Genomic DNA, 27,838 nt, shown 5'->3' with positions numbered 1-27,838 from the left:
CACACACACACACACACACACACACACACACACACACACACACACACACACACACACACACACACACACACACCAACACAACACACACCACCACACACACGCAGCACAGCGCACACGCACACACACCACACACACACACACACGCACACACACACACACACACGCACACACACACACACTCTCTGTAGCCTGTGTGTGTGTGTGGTGTGTGTGTGAGTGAGTGCGTGCCAGCGTGCGTGCGTGCGTGAGTGAGTGTGTGTTTGCGTATGTGCGTGCAGGCGTGCGGGCGTGCGTGTGAGTGTGTGTATATATATATATAAAATATAATATACACATTTAGAAAAAAGATCAATGAAATTCCATTTATTTAGCTTTTAGGATAACAGAAAGCAAAAACAAATAACGCACGTCAAAACAAAGAAACACCTCGTGCTTCTGAGCTACACACTCAATTGTTGTGAGCTAAAATATAAGCCAATAGACAGAGCAATCATGAAATAAAGCTGACAGGTGTTTGCCTGGCTGGATTTTTCCTTTGACTAATCACGAAAGGTCTCATATATCAAGTGTCTCTCATTTCACAGTAAGGTTGCATTCATGCCCCAGGTCAATGATGTTTTATATACGACCGCTAGAGGTTGATACACACCCTCAGGAGTGTGGGACGGACTACCGCTTTCAACACTTTTTCAGGGATGTAGTTTACTGTTGAGGTAGTTCATGCACTGATTTCTGAAGCTGCGCACCCCTGTATTGCCACATCTTCCAGTGGTGCCATTTACAAGTGCAGAGCATTCTGTAAGTTCTTTCTAATTTTTCTAAAGTCTCTATAAAGCTTTCATCATAACGAAAGTGATGAAAATGTTGCCTAATAACGTCAGAGCAGATTTCGGATGGTAAGCAAGCAAGAATTGACCCGATGCACCACTTTGGGGTCTAAAGGACGTCTGGACTTGAAGGGAAAGAAGTCAAAGCTCGAGAAGGGAGCGTATTTTCAGTAAACCGAAAGAACAAAACAAGTATTAATGGTGCGCCATGGAGTGCACCAGCATCAACCCAGCGCGCCCTTGTTGAAAGCATCATCCTGAGAGATGATGATGAGAGCGCCAACATTTGGACTTGTGTGGAGCTGTCTGGGCTTTCTTCACAGCGTTCACTGCGGTTTAGGGGACAACCATGTGCATTCCAGCTTTATTTACAGGCGGTTGCGTAACCACGAGCGGCGAGAGATCCAGAAAGAGATCCTCTCCATCCTGGGCTTGCCCCACCGTCCCAGGCCCTTCGCGCAGGGGAAACAAGGGTCGTCAGCACCTTTGTTTATGCTGGACCTGTACAACGCGATGACGACCGACGAGGAGGACGTGTTGCTCGGAAAGGCGCTCGCTGGGAAACCGCGTAAAAGCGCGTCTGGAGTTGCACATGGACATTGGCGTGCGCCGCATCAGGCGTACCGCGCAGCGCCCGCGGCCAGCCAGAATCCGCCTCTGGCCACAGAGCACGACACCAACTTTCTGAATGACGCGGATATGGTGATGAGTTTTGTCAATCTAGGTACGTCCGTTTGCTTTGATATAGGATTGCAATGGGTGACTGTGGCTTATATGTTATTTTATGTGTTTGTGCGCGTTACTGTTAGCCTATAACAAGTTTTATTCGCTACAGCCTATGAGCACAGGTAATATTAACGAATTATGTTAAACTCAAAATGTCAAAATCAGAACACTATGATTTGACCTTTTTACCTATAAAAATAACTTTATATATCTCTGCAACCTAAGCGGAAGTAATGTCACATTTCTGTACGATATTGAAAATATCCGTAAGAATATTGGAAGCAAGCATTTCTGAACAGGCCAAAATTTACAGAAAGTAATAGAAGTGCAGAAACAAAAATAATTTATTCACTGCATTACCAAACGCAAACATCATTTATTCATGCCATATGGGTTCCACATTTCTACTTTAAATGTCTGTTTGAATTTTCCTTACACAACAATGTGCATCTGGTACTGTATATTTCAGCTGATATAATTTCATGTCTTTTAAAATATCACACGTAGTGCCTACATACAGTAATTATATAGCCATCAGTATTTAAGCTGTCCTTGAAAACTCAATAAACTGTATATATAGGGCTGTATGATTACTGGAAACTCTGAGGCAATTGCAGGTTAGGGAAAAAAATGTTGCTATAAAGAGTGTCATTATATCAGAATATACTTCTGCACAAGTATACACACACACACACACGCACGCACGCACGCACGCACGCACGCACGCACGCACACACACACACACACGCACACGCGCACACACACACACACACTTTGTAATTCAATTCGCATTTTGTACTCCTCTCAGTGTGTGTGTGTGAAAGGTACTCAAGTGTGTTTTTAGCTGTTTTTTGAAGAATGCTGTGATGAGTTGATAATACTGTGAAGCGTATAGCTTCGGTGGCTGTGACCCCTCACCTCACAGTTCATGTAAACCTATCAAGTGCCTGTCTGACCTGAAGATAATTTGCCTAAATGACTTCCTGTTGTTAAGCAGAGGAAAGAAAGGCCACTTTTGCTCAAAATCTGGTAATCTGGTACCAATAGCTACTGGCTTCTTCCTTTCTTCGCTAATCTAATTTATGTGTTAGTGGCTGATACAGCCATTTCTTCTTGTTCTTCCATTAAAGAACATGCCTTTAAAAGGACATTGTTCTGTTTACTGGGAGGATATAATTTTACACCGGAATGAATCACATAAATCTTTTATGAATTTGTTGTTTTCGCCAATGTGGCGTAAAAAGATACAAACGGAGTTCAGAATAAACCAAACTTTGGTTGTCACATATGGCAGAGTAAATAAACGTGTGTGTTAAGGTAGACTTCACCATCATCACCTTAACCATCTGTTTTCATTCAGGAGTTTGAGGGCATGATCAGCTCTTTTATGGAATTATTTTTGTGCCAATAAGAATGAACGCAAACTTTTAAGAAACGAACAAAAGTATAATCAGAAAAAACACCGAAAACATGAAACATGAAAACACTCAGATAATGAAAACAATAAAAACTTAATTGCAAGAATGTAACATGGTTTTAAAATAATCTGCATGTTTATTAACTGTATTTTCTAAGTATCGTTTTGGTAAATCATGGTTTATGAATTTGCTGCTAGAGTTTTCATTTGCGCTTTCCGAGTTTTCGTTTACGCTTCTCGAGTTTACATTCACCTTTCTCACAGCCATTGAGAGAGAGAGTCGTGACAATGGAGGTTACATTTTTTCGAGCGTCACGTGATTCATGGAGTCTTTAGATAGTTCCAGCAAGTTATTTTCTTTCTTTTAAAGCCAAATACTATATATTTACAGTATGGTGAATGTATTTTGTCCCTTTCTTTACATCCACAGAAAGTCCTCATGAAATAGTATCAATACATTCAAACGACATTTTAAAATTATGGCTAAAACAAAACAGATTCATATGATGACACAATTGGTGGTATTCGTTTTATTAATTTAGTCTGCCTCTTGCAAACAACTCTTCCATATGTATATACACACCAACATAAAACAGATTAAAGACAAGCATACAAGAGAGACTTCTTAAAATATAAACAGGAAATAACATTTAAAGGAACAATACTATAGAAACAATACATAACATGGCATCACATTTATCACCTATAAATAATAAAGATGAACTGAAAATGTAACACTTTATACAGCAATACTATTTCCTCAAAACTCACGAAGCATCTCAATGCTCTTATAGGCATAGTTTTTCTGATATCATTGTAATTATAAATTAGACGACTGTCTTGACGGTACTCCAAACCCACATTAAGTTACATGTGAGTATATTTATGGCTATGCTGTATTTACTCGATGTTGGCTTGTTATGTGACGTGAGAGCAACTCGGTCTCATGAATTGCGTATAAATAACACGCTGTTGCATTATCGTGAATAAGACAAATTGCCGGTTAATACGTATACGTATAATAATAAATTGGCGTATCATATGCACGCAAAAATAGGCGTATTTATGCACGCAAAATAGAACTTTGACGTGCCTATTTTTGCGTGCATATGATACGCCAATTTAGCGCGCGTGCGTATTAACCGGCAATTTGTCTTATTCACGATAATGCAACAGCGTGTTATTTATACGCAATTCATGAGACTTGGCTCGTGAGAGTGCCCAGAACTGTGTTAGTACAGTATATAAGCAAAAAACGAAACTTAGAAATTATCATTATCAGAGCGTTTTTCTTCTTTCTCATCATATATTTTTGTTTGTTTCCTAAAAGTTTGCGTTCATTCTTATTGGCACAAAGATAATTCCATACTCTTTCAGTCTAAAACAAGACAGTGCTAATATAGACCCTGTCTATTTTGTGGAAGAATCTAATACATGTATTAAATTGTATTGATGACATGGGTTTAACGCTGCATAAAAGCAGACCGTCTACAGATTTAAGACTTTTAAGAAGTGCACCTATAGAGATCTTTAATATCAAATTAGATCTTTTTATTATCCCATTATTATGAAGCTCAGTGTCTCATTTAGAGAAAATCTCAACAATGTCTCACTTTAAGCTCAAATTGTCCAAGATACCAAAGCTTTTCACTCTATATCTTTCACCTCTGTCCTTAATTAGCAGTCAGGACGTTGAAGTTGAGTCTGACCAGCTGGTATAACTGCAGCCTGCCCTCTGACCTCTTTGTGTTAAGTAACTACAGACTTTCACTGTAGATAAACTATCAGAGAAGTCAAGCTGCACTATTTCACCAGCACCACACACTCTGTGATGCTCTTCACAGGCGCTGCTGTTTGACTACATATCAAACTGCTTACTTTATATTGAAAGATTGTGAACTACATGCATTTACTATTGCCATTAAATACACTCTATTTAAACAATGAAAACGTTATTCCTTTACATTTTCATTGCAATTATATTCAAATGAATTGTATAATTTCTATATAACCAGACACAGACACACAGTGTTTTTATGATTTTGCCTTGACTGCCATCATTCAAATTTAATTCAAGAGATGTTCCCCACAGAAAATAGCATTTAAATGAAAACAGATATATCAATTCTCACAGTCTTTTTAAAAGAGTATGTGCAAAAGTATGAAAGAGACATATGAAAATACTCAGCTTGCAAAATAAAAAACATACAGTTTGGACTGTTTCTAGGACTAAAACTGGACAAATTTTATATTAGCCCAAACTTTGAAAAAATCTTGATGTGAAATCGAAACCTTGATGGTTAGGGTTGGGTATCATTTGAATTGTATCGATTCTGATTCCGATTCCGATTCTGCTTATTGATTTAGATTCTTTACATTCCACAGTTTAAAGATCAACCTGTATGGTCATTTAGCCTGCTTATTGACTGGTCTGCAAAATATATATATATATATATTTTTTTGTGTATATACCGTTTTGTGTATATATACACACAGCAACCATGCTTTGTCTGATTTATTACAATTTGTATTACCATAGTATAACTACATGATGGTTAAACTGTAGTTACTATAATGAAACTATGGTCAATAAAAATGGTTAAAGTATAATTAACATATAATTAATTACAGTTTATAATTAAACTATAATTAATAATTAACATGTGGTTGATTTTCATAAGGGCTTTCATTAAAATAAATATGCACACAGGAATTGATAAGAGGAATTGAAATTTTAAATTCAAGTATCTGATTCCTTTGATTTTCGATTCCCAACCCTATGTATAGAAAGCTTATGGTAAAGTATATTAAAAGCTTAACAAACTTTTGGTATCTGCTCAGCAAGCCGTGTAAAACTATTAGTAAAAAAATATGCTTGCTTTTGAAAAAGACTTGAAAACGACCCAACATGTTAGAATACATGTGGAGAAATGGTGTATTCTAGAAAATTGCAGTGTCAGCTTGTGAATTTCTGTCCTCTACCTGAGTGGTAGATATGCTTAAGTCCAGTACACAGCATTACTTTTTTATAGGATACCAACCGAAAAGCACTCTAGCAGAGGCCTGTTGGAGGGTAAAAGCCCAAATTGAACGCAACACGTAATAGCCATCTGGCTTATAGATATATGGGTTATGCCTCATCTGCGAATCACTTCCTATCAAAATCCTCTCGTGTTAGAGTTTCCACTGTTCAGGACACATTTAAGAGGCCGTATTCAATTTCTGACTTTGATAGCATCTTGGTATTTTCAGGAGATTTCAAATGTGCATCTTGGGAGGTCAGACCTTGTGATACGCTGTTCGCGAACCACTAACTCTGAATTTGTGTCTTGTCAGCTTTTCGCAGTGTGTTATTAGTGAAGGCCTGTTTTTCTTACCTGACAGCCCATTCATCATGGAGAGAGAATACAGGGAAGGGCCTGTCTAGAGGCTGCTACCTGTGCTCAGATGGCTGATTTAATGGACTGGATATCGCTTTTGTTGGGTGTCTGAATATTTGCATTGGGCCTGAAATGTTGAAGATTTGATGAATGACTTTTTGAAGAAAGCAGCTTTTGACGTTTACCATGTGCGCAGCAATATCCTCCACCATCCAACAGCGGAATCTACAGTGAACCCCATGAGTCCTGTAAGCTTTCTTATTGTGCATTCTGTGTTTTCATGCAGTTGAGAGGGATAAGGATTTCTCCCATCACAGACGACATTACAGAGAGTTTCGTTTCGACCTGACTCAGATTCCTGAAGGTGAAGCTGTGACTGCTGCAGAGTTCAGGATTTATAAAGACCAAAGTCCTGTCCGATATGAGAATATCACACTCAAAGTCACCATATATCAAGTCATCAAAGAATATGCAAACAGGTGAGCAAATAAGCAGTTTTACCATTTATGCTACCTTTCAAAACTTTATCAAACTTTACTTGAACCTTATGCCAGGTTACCAATAAGCGAATTTATTTACAAAATTCTGTTTCGCCAGTTTTGCGTGTGCCATTTCAGCCTGCGTTTTATTCGCTAACCACAATCCAGGTTAACCAGCTGCTAAATGTGCTAAAATTGCACAATAATACTTTAAGATTTTTTTTTAGATTTTAGATTTTAGATTCAATTTATTGTCATTGCACATGTACAAGGCAACGAAATTTGACCTCTGCATTTAACCCATCCAGAGAGTAGTGAACACACGTACCCCCGGAGCAGTGGGCAGCTATCACTGCGATGACTTTAACGATTTAAAGTCATCGCCATTCATTTTAGCCCAAACATGCCTCTTTATATTAGGCTGATTTTAGATTACTGCTTTTTCACAAACTCTGTTGCACAAGGCCAATAGTGCTATTATCACCCATGGGAAAACATGTGCAAATGAAATTATAAGAGCAATTAATGATTAATCAAATGATGAAGAAGAGCTATAGTCAATTATCTATGCAACACTGTGGTGTAGTTGAGAACAATTTTGGGTAACACTTTATTTTACGGTGCCCTTGTTACGCATGTTACATGTATTTACTATAGTATTTACTATAAATTATGCATAATTACATGTAACTAACCCTGACCCAAACCCTAATCCTAACCCTAACTCTATAGTAAGTACATGTAGTTGCTTTTTATTACTCAGTACTTAAATGTATAATTACACTGTAACACGGGCACTGTAAAATAAAGTGTAACCCAATTTTGACTTCAATGCTGATATAGGGGTCGGATTTATTAAAATCCCATTGCCCAGAATCTGTTTGCTCTATTTTGGCATCAAAAGAAGCTAAAGCGATCTTAAAATGAAGTGCCAAGAATGCACAAATGCACCATCAATTTAAGAAACATTTGCAGTTTTAGTCTCATAATCCAAGCAATGAGAAGAGAGATCAACAGATTTCTATATCCTGCATCTGACCGCACATCAACTTGAAATGGGTGCTTGACCAAAAATGTATACAAAGTCGGCTCACTAAAGCTCCAAAAATATCAAAAGTTTTAATAGACTTACATTACAAACGTTTTAAGCACACATGCTCTTCATCAGATCATCAGATATCCTGCATCTGAAACATGATGGCCTGACTGAACTTTTATTGAATGCTAAGGTGTTTATTAAAAAAAATGCTCACAACAATTTTGTATATGCTACTGAGTGAGATGATCAATATATAAATAAGATCATATGAGCTTAAGCGAGTTTAAATTTAACCCGACGTCCAATTAAAGCTTTAAGACAGACTTTTAAAGCTATGCCTGGTCTGTAAAACACTTTAGGCAGGCAATCAAGTGGAAAATAAAAGGACATCCTGTTTACACAAGTGAGTCTGTCTGGAGTTTTTCCCTGTGAGGTTTACACTGGAAGCATCAGGGCTGTTTTAACAGTGTAATCTGTCACCATTGAACATGCTGACAGTGGTACAGACTTGGATTAGTCTTTTAGTTACTTCTGTTTCTGTTTGAAATGCAGAAGTAATATTAATGTAACATATTTTGGAATTGTTACAATTAGGAAGTTGTGTAACATGTTTCAGGAATACAGTTGAGGATATTTGCTGTAATTTTCCAGGGTCTGGCTGCCTCGTATCATGTTCTTGTTAAATCCACACATTGTAAACAATGCACAAAATGTACACAATTGGCCTTTAATCAAAGTGAAAATATATAGTTTCAGATGACGTTATGTGATCCAAAATCACATATTTTTAAAGAAAACACAGTAACAGGGCCAGCACGAGGCTAATTGCAAATTACAAAATATAACTAATGTACGGTTGCCCTGAACCGCAACGTGAACAAAATCATTGTGGCGAGAAAAAAAAAGGTGTCTTAGATCCTTCCTGAGCCTATGTCCTAAGACTTTCTCTCTCTCTATCAGATTTTTTTCTCTCTCCTTGAAACTTTGTTCTTCAAATTTTTCAACATTATAATCTAATTAGGCTTTTAGAGGGTTCTGCATCTGAACTCTTCTTATGATTACTACAACAGTTATCAACATGTTTGACAGCTGGAGATGGTTTTAATTGTAAATTAATCTAAACAAGTGCTACAGTTGCGGTGCCTCTCTCACTAATGCTACAGCCATGAAGAAATCAGCTGATCAGAGAGAAAACACCTCAATCCTCACCTCAAGTTATTATAGTCCTGTAATGCAAGTCCTTTTATAAACTGTCGCTCGGAGATTTGTGAGGTCTAGTCTGTACCGTCAGCCTACACTGCACTAAAGATTGCATAGCCATTGTGGAATGATGTATGGAAACGTTTTGCAAAGGAAAACTACCACAGCCCTGCAGATTTTTTAAGATATGGCCAGCTTGGTTCAACTAAACAACCATGGCATTAGTTCAGCTCTGTTTTTGACCACCTCTTCCTCGCTAGGAATAATGCTTTACCAGGTGCACAGCAGAGCCCACCCGAACCACAGCGACCCTGTTCTTTCTCAATCTCACCAGATATACTCCCTGCTAATGGTCATGGATAAAGCTTTCCATTTACAGCTCATTTGCAAACTCCAGCACTTACTGAAGTCTTCAGTCCATCAGTTATCACTCTTTGCATATCTGTACAGCTTGTCAGAGCGCTTGCGCTTGCACAACTGGCTTTAATAGAGGGCCTGTACGTCAAGAGACTTCCCTCAAAGTGATCCAAATGCCCACATGCCTCTTCACATTTTGAATGGTCTTTTAATCTAGATTAAGAACCATGATTTAGTCATACTATATAGCCAGGGCCTTTTCTCAGCCCAAACATTTTGGCTGTTTATGTTTATGTTTTGGCTGTTAACAGTTTATGGAATGAGACGGGGGTTTAAAATGGTCCTGAGACCTTTTACTCTCGTAGTTGTGTTTATGAGGGACCCACGTACAGCGGCTTCACACATTCGCTCCTTGTCTGCATCTGCGCTGTGATTTTTCTGTGGTTAATGGTATAAATGGTTATAAATGGTTATAAATTTCACAATTTAACACTTCTTACAGTCTGTGAAAGTGTGCCCTCTCAGAGAGTCCTATGGCAGTGTGTTGCATAAACGTGTAGGTGAATTTTGCATTTATTATTTATAAATTGTGATCTGTTTCGCTTATAAGTTTTCATTGACGCTTCAAAAGAAGGTGTCACGGGTCGGGGTGATCACCTTCTTGTGGGTTTTGTTTATTGTCGAGCGTGTGGCTGGTGCACTGCACGTTCGGTGTCTACGTCATTCTCCCCACCCTTGTGTCTCTGTCTAGGATTTCCTTTGCACTGGTGATTTTCCACTCAGCTCTCACACTCCTGCCGACACTCATCTCATTAAGACCGCTTGTTCTCGTAATGGCCCCACACCTGTCCGCTATTCCCACCTCGTTTTGTTCCCTTTATAATTCCTCTGTGTCTCTTGTCTAGTGTCTGACCGTTGCATGTTGTGTAGCCAGTTTCAGACTGACCCAGGTGTAGCTGTGGCTCGCCTGTAGTTTTGTATTTCTTGCTAGACCTAGTCTTAGCCTAGCCTCTGTCCTAGCCACAGTTCTAGTCCTAGCGCTTACCACAATCCTAGTTATTTGGACTTACTTCCCCACGCTCGTCTCTGACGACTTCAGAGCACTCTAGCTTTCGTCCTGTTTCCTTCACTCTCCGTGGCTTGCTTCCTGTCTCCACAGCTCCTGTTGGCGTCGCGGAAGGCGACTCTCTTCACCAGCCGGCTCTACGCAGTGATCACTCACGCCGCGTATCCCACGGGCACGGACTTCCCTCACCTCGGGAGGCTCGGGTCGAGATTACTCCCCGCACCCCAGTTACAGTCACTTTCGCCCTGCGGTGGACCTACTACGCCCTTCGGGATCTTCTTGTCCAGTGGACTCTTCTCTCCAGACCCGCGGTCTGGAGTGGTCGCTGTTTGGTGTTGTGGATTATTGACTCTGACTCTTTCTCAATAAACACCTTGTTCACCCCGCACGTGGGTCTCCTGTTTGTTAGTCGACCATGACAGAACGGTCAGACCAGCTGCATGACCCAGCAGGATCAGATCCACTGAGTACCGCGCTCCAGCAACAGGGCGTTCTGTTGGGACAGCAGGCGTCTCGTCTCACCGTCGCAGCTCAGCATGTGGATGCCCTTCATAGACAAGTGGCGGCATTACAGCTCCAGGTCACCGAGTTGCTCAGGGGAACCAACCAGGCAGCAGGATTGCAGCATTCTCCGCCGTGCGGAGCTGCGAACGAGCCAGAGCCCTACGCCAACAGCCCTCCGCTGTACGACGGGGATCCCAACTCCTGCCGGGCGTTCCTGTCGCAGTGCTCCCTGGTGTTCACCCTACAACCACGCAGGTATGCGACGGAGGAGACCAGGATCGCTTTCGTGTTGACCTTACTCACGGGCCGTGCACGTCAATGGGGAGTCGCGGTGTGGGAGTCCCAGGATCCGTGTTGTTGCTCCTTCAGTGAGTTCCGCGAGGAGATAACCGGTCTGTTTGACAGGTCAGCCCAGGTTGACGAGGCGGCTGCTCAACTCTCCCGTGTGACTCAGGGGAGAGGCACAATTACAGACTACGCCATTCGCTTCAAGACCTTAGCCACGGCATGCAATTGAAATGCGGGAGCGTTACGTGCATGCTTTCTTGATGGCCTCAGTCCCTGCATCGCGGACGAGATCGCCACGCTGTCGATCTGTGCCTTCGCGTCGAGAGTCGCATCAACGCACGCCGTCGGCGACATGCCTCTCCACCTTCATGGCGACGCCGCGAACCTAGCCGGGACACCAACCGGGAGCCCAGCCGGGAAGTCAGTTTTACCCACCGTACTCAACCGGATCCGGAGCCCATGCAGGTCGGGCGGTCACGGCTGACACCGGCTCAGAAGCAACAGCGCCTTGTGGAGGGCCTCTGTTTTTATTGTGGAAAGGCGGGCCATCAAGTAGCTCTCTGCCCGTCAAAAGCCGACGCCCACCCATAGAGTGGAGAGTCCGGGTGGGCGCCATCAGTGAAACCTCTTCAATTCCTCGTACCCTGCTACCTTTCCGCCTCATCTTCGACTCCATTACTCACACGGGAATGGCTCTCATCGACTCTGGGGCGGAATGAAACTTCCTTGACGGGGCCATGGCTTGGAAGTGGGGAATACCCATCCTTCCCTTACATCCTCCTATCTCGGCCGTGACGCTGACGGGACTGCCACTATCCACTGTCACCCACATCACTCCTCACGTAAGCTTTTTTCTGTCGGGTAATCATTGTGAGAAGATTAGGTTGTACATCCTCGATTCCCCCACAACCCCTCTGGTATTAGGGCATCCGTGGTTGTCACAGCATAATCCTCATATTGATTGGGTGAGCACGTCTATCCTATCATGGAGCCCTGCTTGTCATGTGTCTTGTCTTGGTCCTGCTCCCTCTCCTGTCTCTGTGTCTCCTGTCTTGCAGGTGGATGTCACCGACTTGGCCGGGGTCTCGGTGGAGTACCAAGATCTGCGATCCGTGTTCAGCAAGTCCCGGGCCATGTCTCTTCCTCCGCATCGGCCTTACGACTGCGCCATTGACCTACTCCCCGGCACTTCTCAGCCCAAGGGTCGGTTATTTTCCCTTTCCGGTCCCGAACGAGAGGCCATGGACAAGTACATTCAGGAATCCCTTAATGCCGGGCTCATCCGTTCCTCCTCTTTGCCGGCCGGTGCGGGTTTCTTCTTCATACAGAAGAGGGATGGCTCCCTACGCCCTTGTATTGACTATCGAGGTTTAAACGAGATTACTGTTAAGAATAAATACCCCTTGCCTTTAATGTCTTCTGCCTTTGAATTATTACAGGGAGCTCGGGTCTTTACCAAGCTAGACCTCCACAACGCCTACCATCTGGTCCGTATCCGTGAGGGGGACGAGTGGAAGATGGCCTTTAATACTCCATCGGGACATTATGAGTATTTGGTGCTTCCGTTCGGGCTGACCAATGCTCCGGCCGTTTTCCAGAGCCTCATCAATGATGTGTTCGGGGACATGATTAATCGCTTTGTTTTTGTGTACCTGGATGACATTCAGATTTTTCCCCCCTCTCTCCAGGAACACACCCAACATGTCGGGGAGGTTCTCCGGCGCCTTCTTGAGAATCAATTATTTGTCAAAACGGAGAAGTGCGACTTCCACTCCGATACGGTTTCGTTCTTGGGCCATGTAATTTCTCCCCGAGGCGTTGGACCGGACGACGCTAAGATCAAGGCTGTCGCCTCATGGCCTGTTCCCGACTCTCGTAAGGCATTGCAGTGGTTCCTGGGGTTCGCCAACTTTTATAGGCGGTTCATCCGGGGATTTGGTCAAGTGGCCGCACCGCTCACAGCATTGATCTCCATCAAGGTCCCGTTCTCCTGGAACCCACTCGCACAGGTAGCCTTTGATAAACTCAAGTCCCGATTTGTCTCTGCACCTGTGCTCTGTTTTCCAGATCCCGAGCGCCAGTTTATTGTCGAGGTCGATGCTTCCGATGTTCCGATGTCCCAACGTGCCAGTCATGATGGGAAGGTGCATCCTTGCGCCTTTTTCTCGCATCGCCTCAGTCCTGCTGAACGAAATTACGATATCGGTAATAGAGAGCTGCTGGCGGTTCGTCTGGCCTTGGGTGAGTGGCGCCACTGGTTGGAGGGGTCGATACAGCCGTTTTTGGTCTGGACGGACCATAAGAATTTAGAATATGTCCGTTCAGCCAAGAGGTTGAACCCACATCAGACCCTCTGGGCGCTATTCTTTGGCAGGTTCAACTTCACCCTGTCGTACCGGCCCGGTTCCAAGAACACCAAGCCAGACGCTCTCTCCCGCCTGTTCGAGAACCCAGGCAGAGAGTACTCCGTCGACCCAATCCTCCCTAGGGAGAGGGTAGTCGGAGCTCTCGCCTGGGAGATCGAGCAGCGAGTAGCGGAGGCCGGTCACAGGGTGCAAGTGCCAGAGGAGTGCCTGGCGGGTCGGCTGTTCGTCCCTCCTCCTCTACGCCCGGAGGTGCTTCAGTGGTGTCATTCCTCCAGGTTGGCTGGCCATCCAGGGGTTAAGGGGACCATGGCGTACGTACGTCAGAGGTTTTGGTGGCCATCGGCCCTCGTCGATGTCAGATAGTTCGTGTTGGCTTGCCCGGTCTGCGCTCAGAGCAAGACCTCCCGCCATCCACCAGCAGGTCTGCTTCGGCCCCTCTCCATTCCTTCTCGGCCCTGGTCTCACATCGCCTTGGACTTCGTCACTGGCCTTCCCCCGTCAAGAGGTAACACTGTCATTCTCACGGTGGTGGACCGATTCTCCAAGGCGGCCCATTTTATCCCTCTTCCCAAGCTCCCCTCAGCCCGGGAGATGTCCCAACTGATGGTGGATCATGTCTTCCGCCTCCACGGCCTTCCGGTCGACGTGGTCTCAGATAGGGGTCCTCAGTTCACCTCCCGGTTCTGGAAAGAGTTCTGTAGACAGCTCGGGGCCACAGAGGTTTTGGCCCGGACCTCCCAGAGAACCAAAGCAGCGGCCGACCATCACCGGATCTCGGCCCCCGCCTATGTGTGCGGTCAGCGGGTATGGCTTTCCTCCAAGGACCTGCCTCTCCGGTTGCCATCTCGCAAGCTGGCTCCCAGGTTCATTGGGCCATTCCGCGTCGCCAAGGTGGTCAATCCGGTGACCGTACGGCTCAAGCTTCCCCCTACTCTTGGTCGAGTGCACCCTGTATTTCATGTCTCCAGGGTCAAGCCTGTAGTCACGTGTCATCTTAATCCTGCCAGCTCTCGGCCCACCCCCCCTCCCCCGCGACTAGTGGATGGTATCCCAGCGTACACTGTCAAGAGACTGCTGGATGTCCGCCGCCGTGGTAGGGGTTTCCAATATCTGGTGGACTGGGAGGGTTATGTCGCAGAAGAAAGGTCATGGATACCGTCTCGGGACGTGCTGGATCGGTCGTTGATCGTGGACTTCCACCGGAGACGAGTTGAGCCCCCTCCCTTAGTGCCTAGGGGCGCTGGTGGGGGGGGTACTGTCACGGCCCGGGTCGTGTCGGGGTGATCACCTTCTTGTGGGTTTTGTTTATTGTCGAGCGTGTGGCTGGTGGCCAACTGCACGCTCGGTGTCTACGTCATTCTCCCCGCCCTCATGTCTCTGTCTAGGATTTCCTTTGCACTGGTGATTTTCCACTCAGCTCTCACACTCCTGCCGACACTCATCTTCATTAAGACCGCTTGTTCTTGTAATGGCCCCACACCTGACCGCTATTCCCACCTCGTTTTGTTCCCTTTATAATTCCTCTGTGTCTCTCGTCTAGTGTCTGACCATTGCATGTTGTGTAGCCAGTTTCAGACTGACCCAGGTGTAGCTGCGGCTCGCCTGTAGTTTTGTATTTCTTGCTAGACCTAGTCTTAGCCTAGCCTCTGTCCTAGCCACAGTTTTAGTCCTAGCGCTTACCACAATCTTAGTTATTTGGACTTACTTCCCCACGCTTGTCTCTGATGACTTCAGAGCACTCTAGCTTTCGTCCTGTTTCCTTCAATCTCCGTGGCTTGCTTCCTGTCTCCACAGCTCCAGTTGGCGTCACGGAAGGCGACTCTCTTCACCAACCGGCTCTACGCAGTGATCACTCACGCCGCGTATCCCACGGGCACGGACTTCCCTCACCTCGGGAGGCTCGGGTCGAGATTACTCCCCGCACCCCAGTTACAGTCACTTTCACCCTGAGGTGGACCTGCTACGCCCTTCGGGATCTTCTTGTCCAGTGGACTCTTCTCTCCAGACGGTCTGGAGTGGTCGCTGTTTGGTGTTGTGGATTATTGACTCTGACTCTTTCTCAAAAAACACCTTGTTCACCCCGCACTTGGGTCTCCTGTTTGTGAGTCGACCATGACAGAAGGTTCCCTAAACTAAAAAAATATGTCTATTGGTTTTAGTTAACCTAAAAATGTCCATATCAATGGATTAAAACATCCCAACATTTATATAGTGCAGAAAAAGGCAAAACTTTCAAGGATTGTGAATGTTTTTCTTACTTACCACAGTCAATTTTAGCTTGGAGAATACTGTAAATCAGTAATCTTAAACTGCTATAGATTCTTTGTGAAAAAAAAACATCTGAATTGTATTGAGAATGCTTCTCCTCATGTTTATACATCTAACATTATTCTGATCATTTATCGTGATCATTTCTTTAACTTCAGAACAATGACAATATGAAGCCAAATATTTGATTTCGGAAACAATATTTTGCATTTTAATGTCACGTTAGTATTTACTGTATCTAACACAATATAAATGGGTCTTTATTTTTATTTATTTTTAGAAGGAGGTCCCTCACAAAAAGGGGGTTCTCTGCAGTGGTTTCACACTGGGTTTGATTGCCTGATCCAAGCCCTAGTTCGATCGCTCCACCTTCCCCTGCTGGACTGCGTTCATATTATTTAATTTGGGTCGAAACCGCGGTTCGTTTGCATCATCAAGCCGCGGCTGTGTACCCTCTCGCGTAGTAATGATGACAGGAGAAGGCGGCAAAATGTGTATCATTGCTCTCTTCACTTTTATATATTTACGTTTTTTAACATATAAACTATATTTAGTTTTGTTTCCAAAGCTTCAGTAGCCTTCATAAGGGCACTTACTGTACATCTGTCTTACGGATGGACTGCAAATGCTCTAAGAACGCTGAAGGCAAACGGAAATGAGATATACAGCTCCTTGCTTGGAGCGCGTCAGTCACGCTCGTCAGAAAGTGGGTGAAACTCACACAAACACACATTTTTATCAAATAACACGTCATTAATAGCGGTTCACTTCCACAATTTGGTATGATTGCGTTCATATCAGCATCGAACCGTACCAGAGTTCACATTTTTAAGCAGCCTCGGGTATGGTTTGCGGGTGCGCACCCGGGTTCGGAAGACAGCATTCACATCATCCAAACGAACCGAACTCTGACAGTAATCGAACCCAGGTGCACACCAAAAGTGCTATCGTGAAACCGCCCTAAGTTACCATTATAGGCCAACTATCTACTATTTGTTGTTGTTGTTAGTTTTCACTCTGTCAGAATGTTTGATCTGCAAATACCCCCGCTGAAAGTAAATGAAGTGTTCAAATATTGTGATGCGGAGGGCAACAGAAGAGCCGCATGCCGTTCGTTCTCATTGTGGCGTGTTGAGACGTGTTACAGTCTCCCATCAGTTTTCCTGCACCTGTGAAATCAAGGTTGCTGTCTCACTGTGTGGCCCATGTGCAGTTTTGGAACGCAGTTAAGTAGACGAACAGGAATGACTTGTTGACAAAACTGTGGTTTAGATGAAAAGAAAAGGTTATGAGAGAATTTGGTTGCACTTATTTCTAGGTTTGTTTTTGTGGGTTATAACCAACATTACTAATTAAAATGTTTTATGACTGCAATCAGAAAATTCCACCTCATCTGTCTTAAATATGAAACATGCCGTTCTAATTCAAAAATTGTTTATTTGTGTGGGACACTGAAATATTAAATATAATGTGAATCATGTTGTGTCTTTGTCTCACTAGGGATGCTGAAACATTTGTCTTGGACTCTAAAAAGATCCGTGCTTCTGATGGAGGATGGCTGGTGTTTGATATCACAGCCACCAGTAATCACTGGGTTTTGAATCCACAGCAGAATATGGGCCTTCAACTGTGTGTGGAGACCGCTGATGGTAAGGATCACACCCAGACCTGCCTGAAACGCCTCGTGTAACCACACCCCCACAAATCTACATCAGTTCCTGGTATTATTTGACTAAGACCGCCCAAATGTGTATGCTAGTAAGGTGGGCGTACCTGTCAGTACAATTGCTTTGGCACCTGACGTTCCAAATATTGTAAGAGGCGTTACATTTCCATCACACGCTTGCAGTATTTGACCAATCACTACCCACTGGTTAACTGGTCAATCATAGCACACCTCGCTTTTCAGATCGATGAGCTTTGTAAAATATCTCCGCGTTTCAGAGAATCGGGGCAAAGAGGAGATACAAACATGCACGGCATGTGGAAAATCAGCGTTTTTTAACCTTATATCGTGTATACACATTGCATTACATCTCAAACAAACCATAATATTCGTTTTAGCCGTGTCATATGACCCCTTTAAATGGTGGTGAGTAAACGAAGACCTGATTCTTTCAAACTCACATTAGACACTGGTAAATACTCCTACTTTGTTTCTGAGAACTAGCGTAGGCAGTCACAATATGTTGATTTAATAATCCAAATGTTATTACATGGTGTGTTTTGTATTTAGTGTACTTTTCAATAAATGTCTGCCCGATTAACAGCACATGTTATGTTAAATATTTGTTGTGGATTTAATTTAATGCTAACCATTTGGTCACTTTAAAGTTGCCGTCATGTTTAACGTTCTTTCCAGCAGAAAATGTTTTACTCTTTTAATTATTGTTGCATTCCCTGTTCAAATGCAGCTGCTTTCAGTTCCTTTCACATTGTTATTATATTCATTTAAAAACAGACACGTTTACCAACGTCAGATGCCATTGACCGCAAAAGTATCATCTTTGAAACACAACTACGCCCAGCTTTTTCTTAAATGGGAACCTGATGCCATAAAGTTGTCTGCCATACATGATCCGATTTCAGCTCTCTCTTTTTCTGGTCCACATGTGGACAATCACCACAGTGTCTGTGAACAATAGAAACTGTCATATATAGTTGTGATGACTTTGCTACACAGGAATGTGGTGTTTTAAAACATTCTGCTTGTTTTGCAGGTAAAAGCATCAGTATGAAATCTGCTGGCATCATTGGAAGAAACGGCCCTCAGTCCAAACAGCCATTCCTTGTTGCTTTCTTCAAAGCCAGCGAGGTGCTTCTCCGTTCCGTAAGAGCCACGGGTGGAAAGAGGAAGATCCACAACCGAAATAAAACCAAAACCCAACAAGAAACTTCACCAGCTCTCAAAAGTGGAGGTAGAGTTGGATTTTTCAACTGTAAAAATATCTAACAGTGCTGTAAGTACATTACATTTAGTCATTTAGCAGACACTTTTATCCAAAGCGACTTACAAATGAGGTAAACAGTGGAAGTAATTGGAACAACATAAGGACAACAAAAAGCATAAGCGCAGTAAAACTGGTCTCATATAGCCTACCACAGTATACAAACCTAAGTTGTTGTTTTTTTCGGGATAGAAAGCGTAGAAAAGACATAGAAGTCAGAACTAATCGGTCAGGTGCTGACGGAAGAGATGTGCTGATCATTCCACAAATGTGGAACAGATCCAGAGAAGGTTGCTCTCGCTTCTGCTGGACTTGGTCTAGTGACATGCGACGCACCCATTGACAGAGCCATAAGCACACACGTTTTTTATCAGTCTGCTTGTAAACCATATAGATGCCTCATTAGCAGCTGTGTGTATGGTATGTGGTAAGTAAGTCCATATTGGAAAGGTCCAAATCTATCCTCAAACACTTGAGGGCACATTGCCTGTGCATCATTTTATGCTGTCAAGTTATGTCAAAATGTTGTGAGACTGCACCTACTAATAGACAAGCTCCTCTTCACAAACCTCAGTCTGTTCATCGAGACTCATGTCAGCAAGCCTACATGCTCAAAATTTATGACAGGAAAAGAGCATCTCAAAGTCTTCCTGGATAGATTTCTGCACGTTTTCTGTTTACGCCACATTTATGACCTTTAGTTTGCATTTAAACAGTAGCACTTTTAATCCACACTTCCGTTGACTAAAAGTGACAAAATATGTTTAAGACCTTTTAACCTCCAGCAATTACATGTAATTACTTACATACATGTGTGGAATTCCCCATGTTTTCTGAATGTTGGGGTCTTTACTGCCATTTAATCACTGAGTATTTATTACATTCAGTGTCTGTATACAAAGCTATCCCGCCAGCTGCACACATCGTGCGTGTCAAGCCCACACACGCTCATAGACTAAACAACAACACAACTGCACTGTTTGAGGACTCAACGTCGTTTTGTTGTTATCTAGATCAAAACACCAGTGAACAGAGGCAAGCCTGCAAGAAGCATGAACTGTATGTCAGCTTCCGCGACTTAGGATGGCAGGTAAAGTTTAGTCATATACATCACATGTGATGCATTTAACCAGACTCTATGTCTCTCTCTCACTGTCTATCTCTCTCATTTCAGGACTGGATTATTGCTCCGGAGGGATACGCAGCCTTTTATTGTGATGGAGAGTGTTCATTTCCATTGAATGCACATATGAACGCAACAAACCACGCCATTGTCCAGACCTTGGTGGGCATCTATTATTTTGTCTAAAACTATAGCACTTAAACTCAATAACAATGTACTTTTATAAAAATGTTTTTATATATTAATAATAAGAAGTAGCTACATTGGATACAGTATATTATTTATGGCAACAGTTAACTAATTATTGTGATATATAGGGGAACTGGAATCCCCTGGTTGGGCCTGGGTTCTCCTGAGGTTTTTTTTCTCGATTAGAGTTCTGGGTTCCTCGCCACCGTTTGCATACTGTTTTGCATCTGCCTGGCCGGGGGGCTGCTTTAGAATTTTAAAGTTTTACTTAATTAATATTGCATATAGAAATTTATAGTATGTTATATTTGACCTGTGCTTCTCTCTCCTTTATCTTAAATGTGTGCTCTCACTGTGCGTGTCTTTGTGTGTGCGCGTACTTGTCTGTGTATGTGTGTGCGTGCTTGTGCGTCCGTGTGTGTGTCTGTGTGTTAGTACGTGTGCAATGTTTTGTATGTGGGTATGTCTGTCTTCTTTGTTTTCACCTTTTTCTTGTTTTTGCAGGTACAACTTTAATTGGTTTGCTTATAGTCAATATGTCTTATGCACAGCTGCTTTGTAACAATGAAAATTGTAAAAAGCGCTATATAAATAAAGTTGAGAAATATAACATTATCGTAAGATATAATTCTAGGATTGTCATCGGTTACATTGGGTATTTAAATCAGCTATCCATAACTTTGTTGGTTAAAAACACACAAAACCAGTTATTGTGTCTCCTTACCACGAGTCACAACAACTTGATCTGTTGATTCGGATTTTGTGGGAAATTTTTCAAGACACCTTTCAACTAAAGAAACCTGGAAGTTTTGTTTTTAAAAAAAATCTTTAAATGAAATAAGAATTGAGACAGTGAATCGTCTTGGTAACGGATGTAACCTCGGTTCCCTGATGGAGGGAACGAGACGTTGTGTCGAACCGACAGAATGGGGTTTGTCTTGAGAACCTATCATCTTCTGAGTATTTAGAAAAGGCCAATGAAAATTGGCGAATGAAATTTGCATGCCGGACTCCTCCCCGGAAGCCGGCGTGCTCATTCATTCACCTTGGGTCTGAGGAGCCTTAAGCTCTCAACGTTGTGTCGAACCGACAGAATGGGGTTCCTATGTAAGACGCCACAGCACTGGGCCGCGTCACAATCTCTAGCGGAGCGACGTTGACTGGCCTGGGCGAGTCAGACGAAGACGCTAACGCGAAATTATGACCATCCAGTGGAGAGGAAGGGGGACCCAGAGCTTTACCACAAAGTTGGGAAGCCCCTGCCACCGGCCGTCACGGGCAGAGCCTAGTTCTCTAAATGGCGAGAAGCCGCCCGGCACCGTAAGGGCCATTGGGTAAGCATTATTCCCCCCGGGGGAAAAACGTTGCAGAGACCACTACCTACCGTAGGGAGGAATTAGTGGAGACACCACATGGTCTCACCAACAGGGGAGAACTCATGGGAAAATGTGCGGACTGCAGGAGTTAACCGCAAGGTGGGAGTCCACCTAGGGAGGTCATGGGTTGCCGAGGTGGGAACCATTCATGAGGATACATCAGACGGAACAGCCCACGGAGGGGGGGTTACCACGTCTGGAGCACTAGATCCGGTTAGAGCTATGTGGGAGATAACTCAACTGTTCCCCGGCCTAAGGGGGCAGGGCTGCTCTGCCCAGCCTGCCCCGAGGAAGGTGCTAGTGATGGATAAAATGCCTGTTCTTTACCCAGTGGGGGAAAGAGGGGAGGCGTAATAGCCGCTGATCCCCCTAAGGAAGGGGGAAGGGCTTTCGCAGGCGTACGCCCTACCGGCTGCCGGTCCTACACCTTGCCAGGATGCGGGATGACACCAGTTCCGAGCGTAGGTATTAGAACCTCACGGAGTCGTTGGGCATAGCCCAACCCGCAGCTCTGCAGATGTCTGCTAGAGAGGCGCCCTGAGCCAGTGCCCATGAGGAGTGTGCCTCACTCCCAACGGGCAGGGGCGAATTGAGATCGGTATGCCCTAACGAGTGCATCCACGATCCAGTGCGCCAGCCTCTGTTTGGAGACAGCCCTCCCTTCTGCTGACCTCCGAAACAGACAAAGAGCTGCTCAGAGCTTCTGGGCTCTGCGTGCGGTCCAAGTAGAGGCGCAGTGTACGCGTACTGGACACAACACGGAAAGGTTGGGTCTTCCTCCCCGGTGGGGAGCGCCTGCAGGTTCACCACCTGGTCTCTCGGAAGAGTGGTGGGAACTTTGAGCACGTAGCCGGGGCGGGGTCTCAAGATAACGTGAGAATCCCGGCCCCGAGTTCTAGGCAATCTGTGGACACGGAGGGTGCTTGCAGATCCCCTACCCTCTTGGAGGTGAGCACCATCAGGAAAGCCGTCTTTATCAAGACTGAGAAAGAGCGGCAACCCCGAGAGGCTCGAAGGGGGCGGGGCCTCATGAGGCCCGCCACCTAGGTTGCAAGAGGGTACAGACCACGGATAAGGTGGTCACCCTCTCGCGCCCCTTAGGAACCTAATGACCAGGTCGTGCTGTCCCAGAGGCTACCCAGCACTTGGGTCATGATGAGCGGCCATAGCGGCTACATACATTCCCAGTGTGGAGGGGGAGAGGTTACTCCCCAGTCTCTCTTGAGGAAGGGACAGCGAAGAGCACCAAGACGAGAAGAGGCGCCACCCATGGGCGTATAGCCGCCCAGTGGCCGAAGCCCTAGCCTGAGTGACGTCCCAACCAGACCGGGGGTGGGTCACTTAGGATCTCCTCGTCCCGTCCAGACATGGAGACCAGGTTCTGCCTGGCTGAACTGCTCCCAAATGAGCCGGATGCGCGGGGATGGAGTCGCCACTCTCCGCGAGGCGTCGACTGACAAGAGAGTGCATCGGCTGTCTGGTTCATGACGCCTGGGATGTGTGTGGCTCACAGGGAACTGATCACCTGCTGACTCCAGAGGAGGTGGCGCCGGGCGAGTCATGTTAGCTGCTGTGAGTGAATGCCACCAATGATATAGGCCACAGCAGCTGTGCTGTCCGAACGGACCAGCACATGCTTGCCCTGCACGAGAGGTAGTAGCCTCCTCAATGCAAGTAGCACAACCAACAACTCTAGGCAGTTGAAATGCCAACGCAGGCGGGGGCCCGTCCACCGCCCGACACTGCGTGCCCGTTGCACACGGCACCCCAACCCTACAGGGAGACCTCCCTAAGGGGACCCCTGTCCGCAAGAAGGTCATGGGAGACCAGGTGGTTAGGGTGTGTCGGCAGAAAAGCGTGATGACCATACGCCTGCTACCGGTGTGCCACGCTCTCCAAGGAACTTGACTCTGTAGCCAGTGTTGGAGCGGTCGTATGTGCATCGACCTGAGGGGGACCACCCCCGCCGAGGATGCCATGTATCCCAGGAGCCTCTGAAATGTTTCAGGGGGACCGCTGACTGCCTGAGAGCTTCATGCAGTTCAACACTGATCGGGCGTGCTCTGTAGTCAGTCGCACTGCCTCTGGGAGGCCGCGAGGGCGCAGGCCTCCTCGTCACGGGTCTCGCGCCCCCCCCGCGGGGGGTGAGCGGGGCCGCTCATGAGGACAGAGTCGAGTTCCATACCGAGAAAGAGGACGCTCTGCACTGGGGAGAGCTTGCTCTTCTCAGTTGACCTGTAGCCCCACCAATCTAGGTGCCGGAGCACCAGGTCCATGTGTGAACACAACAGATCTCGAGAGTGCGCCAAGCTGAGCCAGTCATCGAGATAGTTTAGTACCCGCACACATCCTTCCCTAAGGGGAAGGAGGGCGGCTTCCACGACCTTCGTAAAGACTCGTGGAGACAGGGACAGACCGAAGGGGAGGACCCTGTACTGATATGCCCGTCCCTCGAACGCGAACCGTAGGAACGGCCGATGTCGAGGGAGGATCGAGACATGGAGTACGCGTCCTTCAGGTCGATTGCCATGAACCAGTCCTGACACCTGACGGACGTCAGGATGCGCTTCTGCGTGATCAACCTGAAAGGCAGCTATTGAGTAGGTGCCTGTTCAGAACACACAGACCCAAGAAAAGGCGCAACCCCCTGCCTTTCTTGGGGACAATGAAGTACAGGCTGTAAACCCCGTTGAACATCTCGGCTGGTGAAACGGGCTCGATCACTCCCTTCACCAGAAGGGTGGCAACCTCGGCCCGAAGTACGGGAACATCCTAGCCTCTGACTGAGGTATATCGGATGCCCTGAAACTTGGCGGGCGTGAGGCGACTGGATCGTGTAGCCAAGACGGATCGTCTTCCCTAGCCAGCCATTCCCTAGCCAGCTCCCAGAATGAGACAGGGGGACTAAAGGTACGATCTTTTTCATCGTCCCCCTGGGGAGGTGGTTCTATGGCTAGCAGTACGGATTTCTTGCTGGGGGAGGTCCCCCGGGGAGGAGATTGGCTCTGCTGTTTTTCCTGCCTGGTGACTGCGCAGCTCAACGCACTGTCTGACTGAGAGTGCTGAGGGCTGGTGTTTATACTCGACATTGCGCTTCGCCATGACGCAACGTCGAGTTTGTCGTTCACCGTCGTGCAGAGGGTGGGAGCGGCTGTGATAACCCAGAGAGAAAGGAAACTCTCTTTTTGAGAGTAAGTGGGTGCTAGCCCCCCGGAGGGGGCCAGCAGCTGGAGAGACGGGGAAGGATCCGTCCCTATCCGACTTCCCAGCGATGTGGCTGGGGTCGGGCGCAATGGTAGCCTCGATCCCCCTGAGGTCTTCCCATGAGGGCCGCTTCGCCGCGGCTGCTGATGGGGAAATGGTCTCCTCTTCGCTGTCTCCTCCAGGGGGGGCCGCCTGAGTGGGGGGCGCCAGAGCTGGAGGGCATCGAAGAGGACCAGGGCTGCTGGGATGCAGACAGTGCACGGGACTCGACGGCCGGGGCGGCCGAGTCGCGGCACGGAGGACTGCTTCTTTACTGTCGAGAACCCTCTGGGGGCAGCCGCGTGCAGGTCTCGACAGTAACACCAACCAGCCCCCCCCCCTGCGAGACGGGTGCGTCGAGAAAGCGGACCTTCTTGGCGTTACTCATCTGCGGAAGGATCGGCCAGAGAAGTTTCTCATGGACCACAAGTGTGGACATCGTCCGACCCAGGGCCCGCGTGGTCACCTTGGTCACCCGTAGAGCGAGGTCGGTGGCGGTGCGGAGTTCCTGCATAAGCGCTGGATCGGTCTTACCCTCGTGGAGCTCTCTCAACGCCCTGGCCTGGCAGGAGCCATAGCGTGGAGAGAGGAGGCAGCTTGGTCCGCCGCAATGTAAGCTCTCGACACCAGAGATGCCAAGACCCCACATGCTTTGGATGGGAGTCTAGGTGGACCCCCCCCCAGGTGGCCGCCGCCTACGGGCACGAGTGCACCGCGGCGGCATACTCCACCTGGGGGAGAACGACGTATCCTCCAGCTGTCTCAACCTCGAGGGAAGAGAGGGTGACAGAACTTTGTTTGACGTGAAACGTGCCGGAAAGGGGGCATTCCAGGTCTTACTAAGCGCTCAAACCCGAGGCGCCATGTAGCCAGCCGCGAGCGCTGGGAGAAGCAGTGCCATTGCAACCCAACACTCACGGCGGCCCGGGAAAGCATGGCTGACATTTCGATGTCCGCTTCTTCCTGGGCTCGACCCCCCAAGGGAGGGAGCCCGAGGAATCGTCGGAGTCGGATGGCAGTACGTCACCCCCCGATGCTGCAAGAGACATCTCATCACGCATCGTGTCCGAATACGTGATTGAGGAATAAGACGGAGGACCATCTCCTGGGGAACGGTCAGACGAGCGAGACGAGGTGTGAACGGTCCGTGTGCCAGTGGCTGGCGGATTATCGCTCACAGTAATCCTCATATCACCCTCGCTGCTTGCCATAGCGGACGGCAGGGCCGTAGTCCTGCCGCCACGGAACGGGGAGCAAACGAGGTGGTGGCTGAGTCCCGTGGGAACACAGCCACCCGTGACGCAACGTCTGAATCATCACCGCCCACAGTGCGGGCAGGACGTATCCACAACGTCTGCCCCAGCGTACTGGAAGCAGGCATCGTGTCCGTCCCCCTCCTCGATGAGTGTGTTGCACCCATGAGAACAGCGGGACATGCCACTCTGGAGAAATTTGCTCTTTTAGAAAGGAAATTTGCTCGAACACCTCCGGAACTGCCGAGACGCCCAGGGGAGAGTCACGGCAGGAAGGGACCGTCCGCGTCGTAGATTCCAGCAGAAAAATGATCACCAAAGATCGTAGAGAAGCTCAGCAGATGCGTAGGCTCTGAAAAACAAAAGGTGAATGAATGAGCACGCCGGCTTCCCTCTTATACCCGGACATCCGGGGAGGAGTCCGGCATGCAAATTTCATTCGCCAATTTTCATTGGCCTTTTCTAAATACTCAGAAGATGATAGGTTCTCAAGACAAACTCCATTCTGTCGGTTCGACACAACGTCGAGAGACCGACAGAAAGGGAACAATATTTTTATCAAGCATGTGTGATTATTACAGTTTGCAGCATATACAGTATATTTTAATGTGATGCAGGACCTTTAATGGTAACACAAAGTAGCTTGTAACACACTGTTACTTGAGAACACTACATGACAAAGCATATTTTTAGAACAATTGTACCTCAGAATGAACATAATTTCTTCACTTTTTGCTGTTGTAGGTCCATCTAATGTTCCCTGACAATGTGCCAAAGCCCTGCTGTGCACCAACCAAACTAAATGCCATATCAGTGCTGTATTTTGATGACAGCTCCAACGTGATATTGAAAAAGTACAGGAATATGGTGGTAAGGTCCTGTGGATGTCATTGAAGGCCGGAGTGCTTCTGTGATATTGCTGGAACGAAAAACATATCAAAATAAATAGTTTTTGACATTTGATGTACAGTATTATGTATATATTAGCTTACATTCCCTCTTATTTATTTGCCTTTGCTTTGATATGATATGATATGAAAGCTGTAGATCAGTTACTACTTCTTCTACAGATCCGTGCCTTATTGTTTTTTTCTGAAACAATGTTAAAACATTAGGCCAGAATTACCATAAATTAAGTTGACCACTTCAACATGAGCTTGCTGCTATTTTACAAAAGAAATCCCAAAAATAGTTACATAATCACAACGTTGGTTTTCCAAAAAGAACATGTCATTTAAGTTTCTTTGTCAAAATACATTTAATGTTGTTATAAAAGCACTGAGTATGTGTCTTAGGACATTTCATATGTTTCACAAATAGTCTAAAGTGTTGCAACACACAATACTGGTTTATGTCAGTTTGTTGTGGATAGCAGCGGGTGGATATACAAATTATTATTCATTTTTATCTATATTTTATTATTGTTATTATTTTGTTTGTATTCAGAGAAAATAGTCTTCCAAGATCCTTGTAACTTTTCTATGTTTTCTTATACTAGTACTTTGAGTAATATATTTTTGGAAAAATATTTTAGAACCATGTTTATGTATCATTAAATCTATTTTCAAATATATTTGTCTATGCCTGTCTCTACCACATACAATATGTTGCATGTTAAGAATGTTGTGGCTTATGAATGAAGCACGGGTAAACATTTCAAAACATGCTGCCGGTTGCATCAGTCTTAAACACATGATGTAGTATTTTACAGTAACAGTGGAAACAAATGATATAAATAATGGTTTTGTTTAAATGCCACACTTGTTTTGCTCAAATTGTCCTTTTTGTG

At 45.8% G+C, this 27,838-nt stretch overlaps 1 protein-coding gene across 2 annotated transcripts; it reads left to right on the top strand.

The window, feature by feature from the left end:
• Positions 1-713: 713 nt before the first annotated feature.
• Positions 714-27,620, top strand: bmp5 (bone morphogenetic protein 5). 2 transcript variants are annotated; one of them, XM_057341811.1, is made up of 7 exons: positions 714-1,551; positions 6,637-6,829; positions 17,418-17,566; positions 18,638-18,835; positions 19,879-19,955; positions 20,040-20,150; positions 26,794-27,620. In XM_057341811.1, exons 1-7 carry the CDS (start codon positions 1,092-1,094, stop codon positions 26,941-26,943), a joined length of 1,338 nt encoding a protein of 445 aa, XP_057197794.1. In that variant the 5' UTR covers positions 714-1,091; the 3' UTR covers positions 26,944-27,620. The 2 variants fall into 2 exon arrangements, with proteins under 2 accessions (XP_057197794.1, XP_057197795.1); XM_057341812.1 differs by lacking the exons at positions 714-1,551; positions 6,637-6,829; positions 18,638-18,835; ... (1 more) ...; positions 20,040-20,150; positions 26,794-27,620 and adding an exon at positions 11,908-13,292 and having other exon boundaries at positions 17,418-17,492.
• Positions 27,621-27,838: the final 218 nt, after the last annotated feature.

The sequence above is a fragment of the Triplophysa rosa genome, linkage group LG9 (assembly GCF_024868665.1).
Source record: "Triplophysa rosa linkage group LG9, Trosa_1v2, whole genome shotgun sequence".
In the NCBI taxonomy this organism is placed as follows: domain Eukaryota; kingdom Metazoa; phylum Chordata; class Actinopteri; order Cypriniformes; family Nemacheilidae; genus Triplophysa; species Triplophysa rosa.
Note: the sequence above shows the minus strand (reverse complement) of the source record. Positions and strands in the feature narration are given on the sequence as shown.

Coding starts and splice junctions, on each gene's coding strand:
- bmp5 (XM_057341811.1), top strand. CDS start 1,092: ATGATGATGAGAGCGCCAACATTTGGACTTGTGTGGAGCTGTCTGGGC. Junction 1,552..6,636: donor GATGAGTTTTGTCAATCTAG/GTACGTCCGTTT, acceptor GTTTTCATGCAG/TTGAGAGGGATAAGGATTTC. Junction 17,567..18,637: donor GTGTGTGGAGACCGCTGATG/GTAAGGATCACA, acceptor CTTGTTTTGCAG/GTAAAAGCATCAGTATGAAA.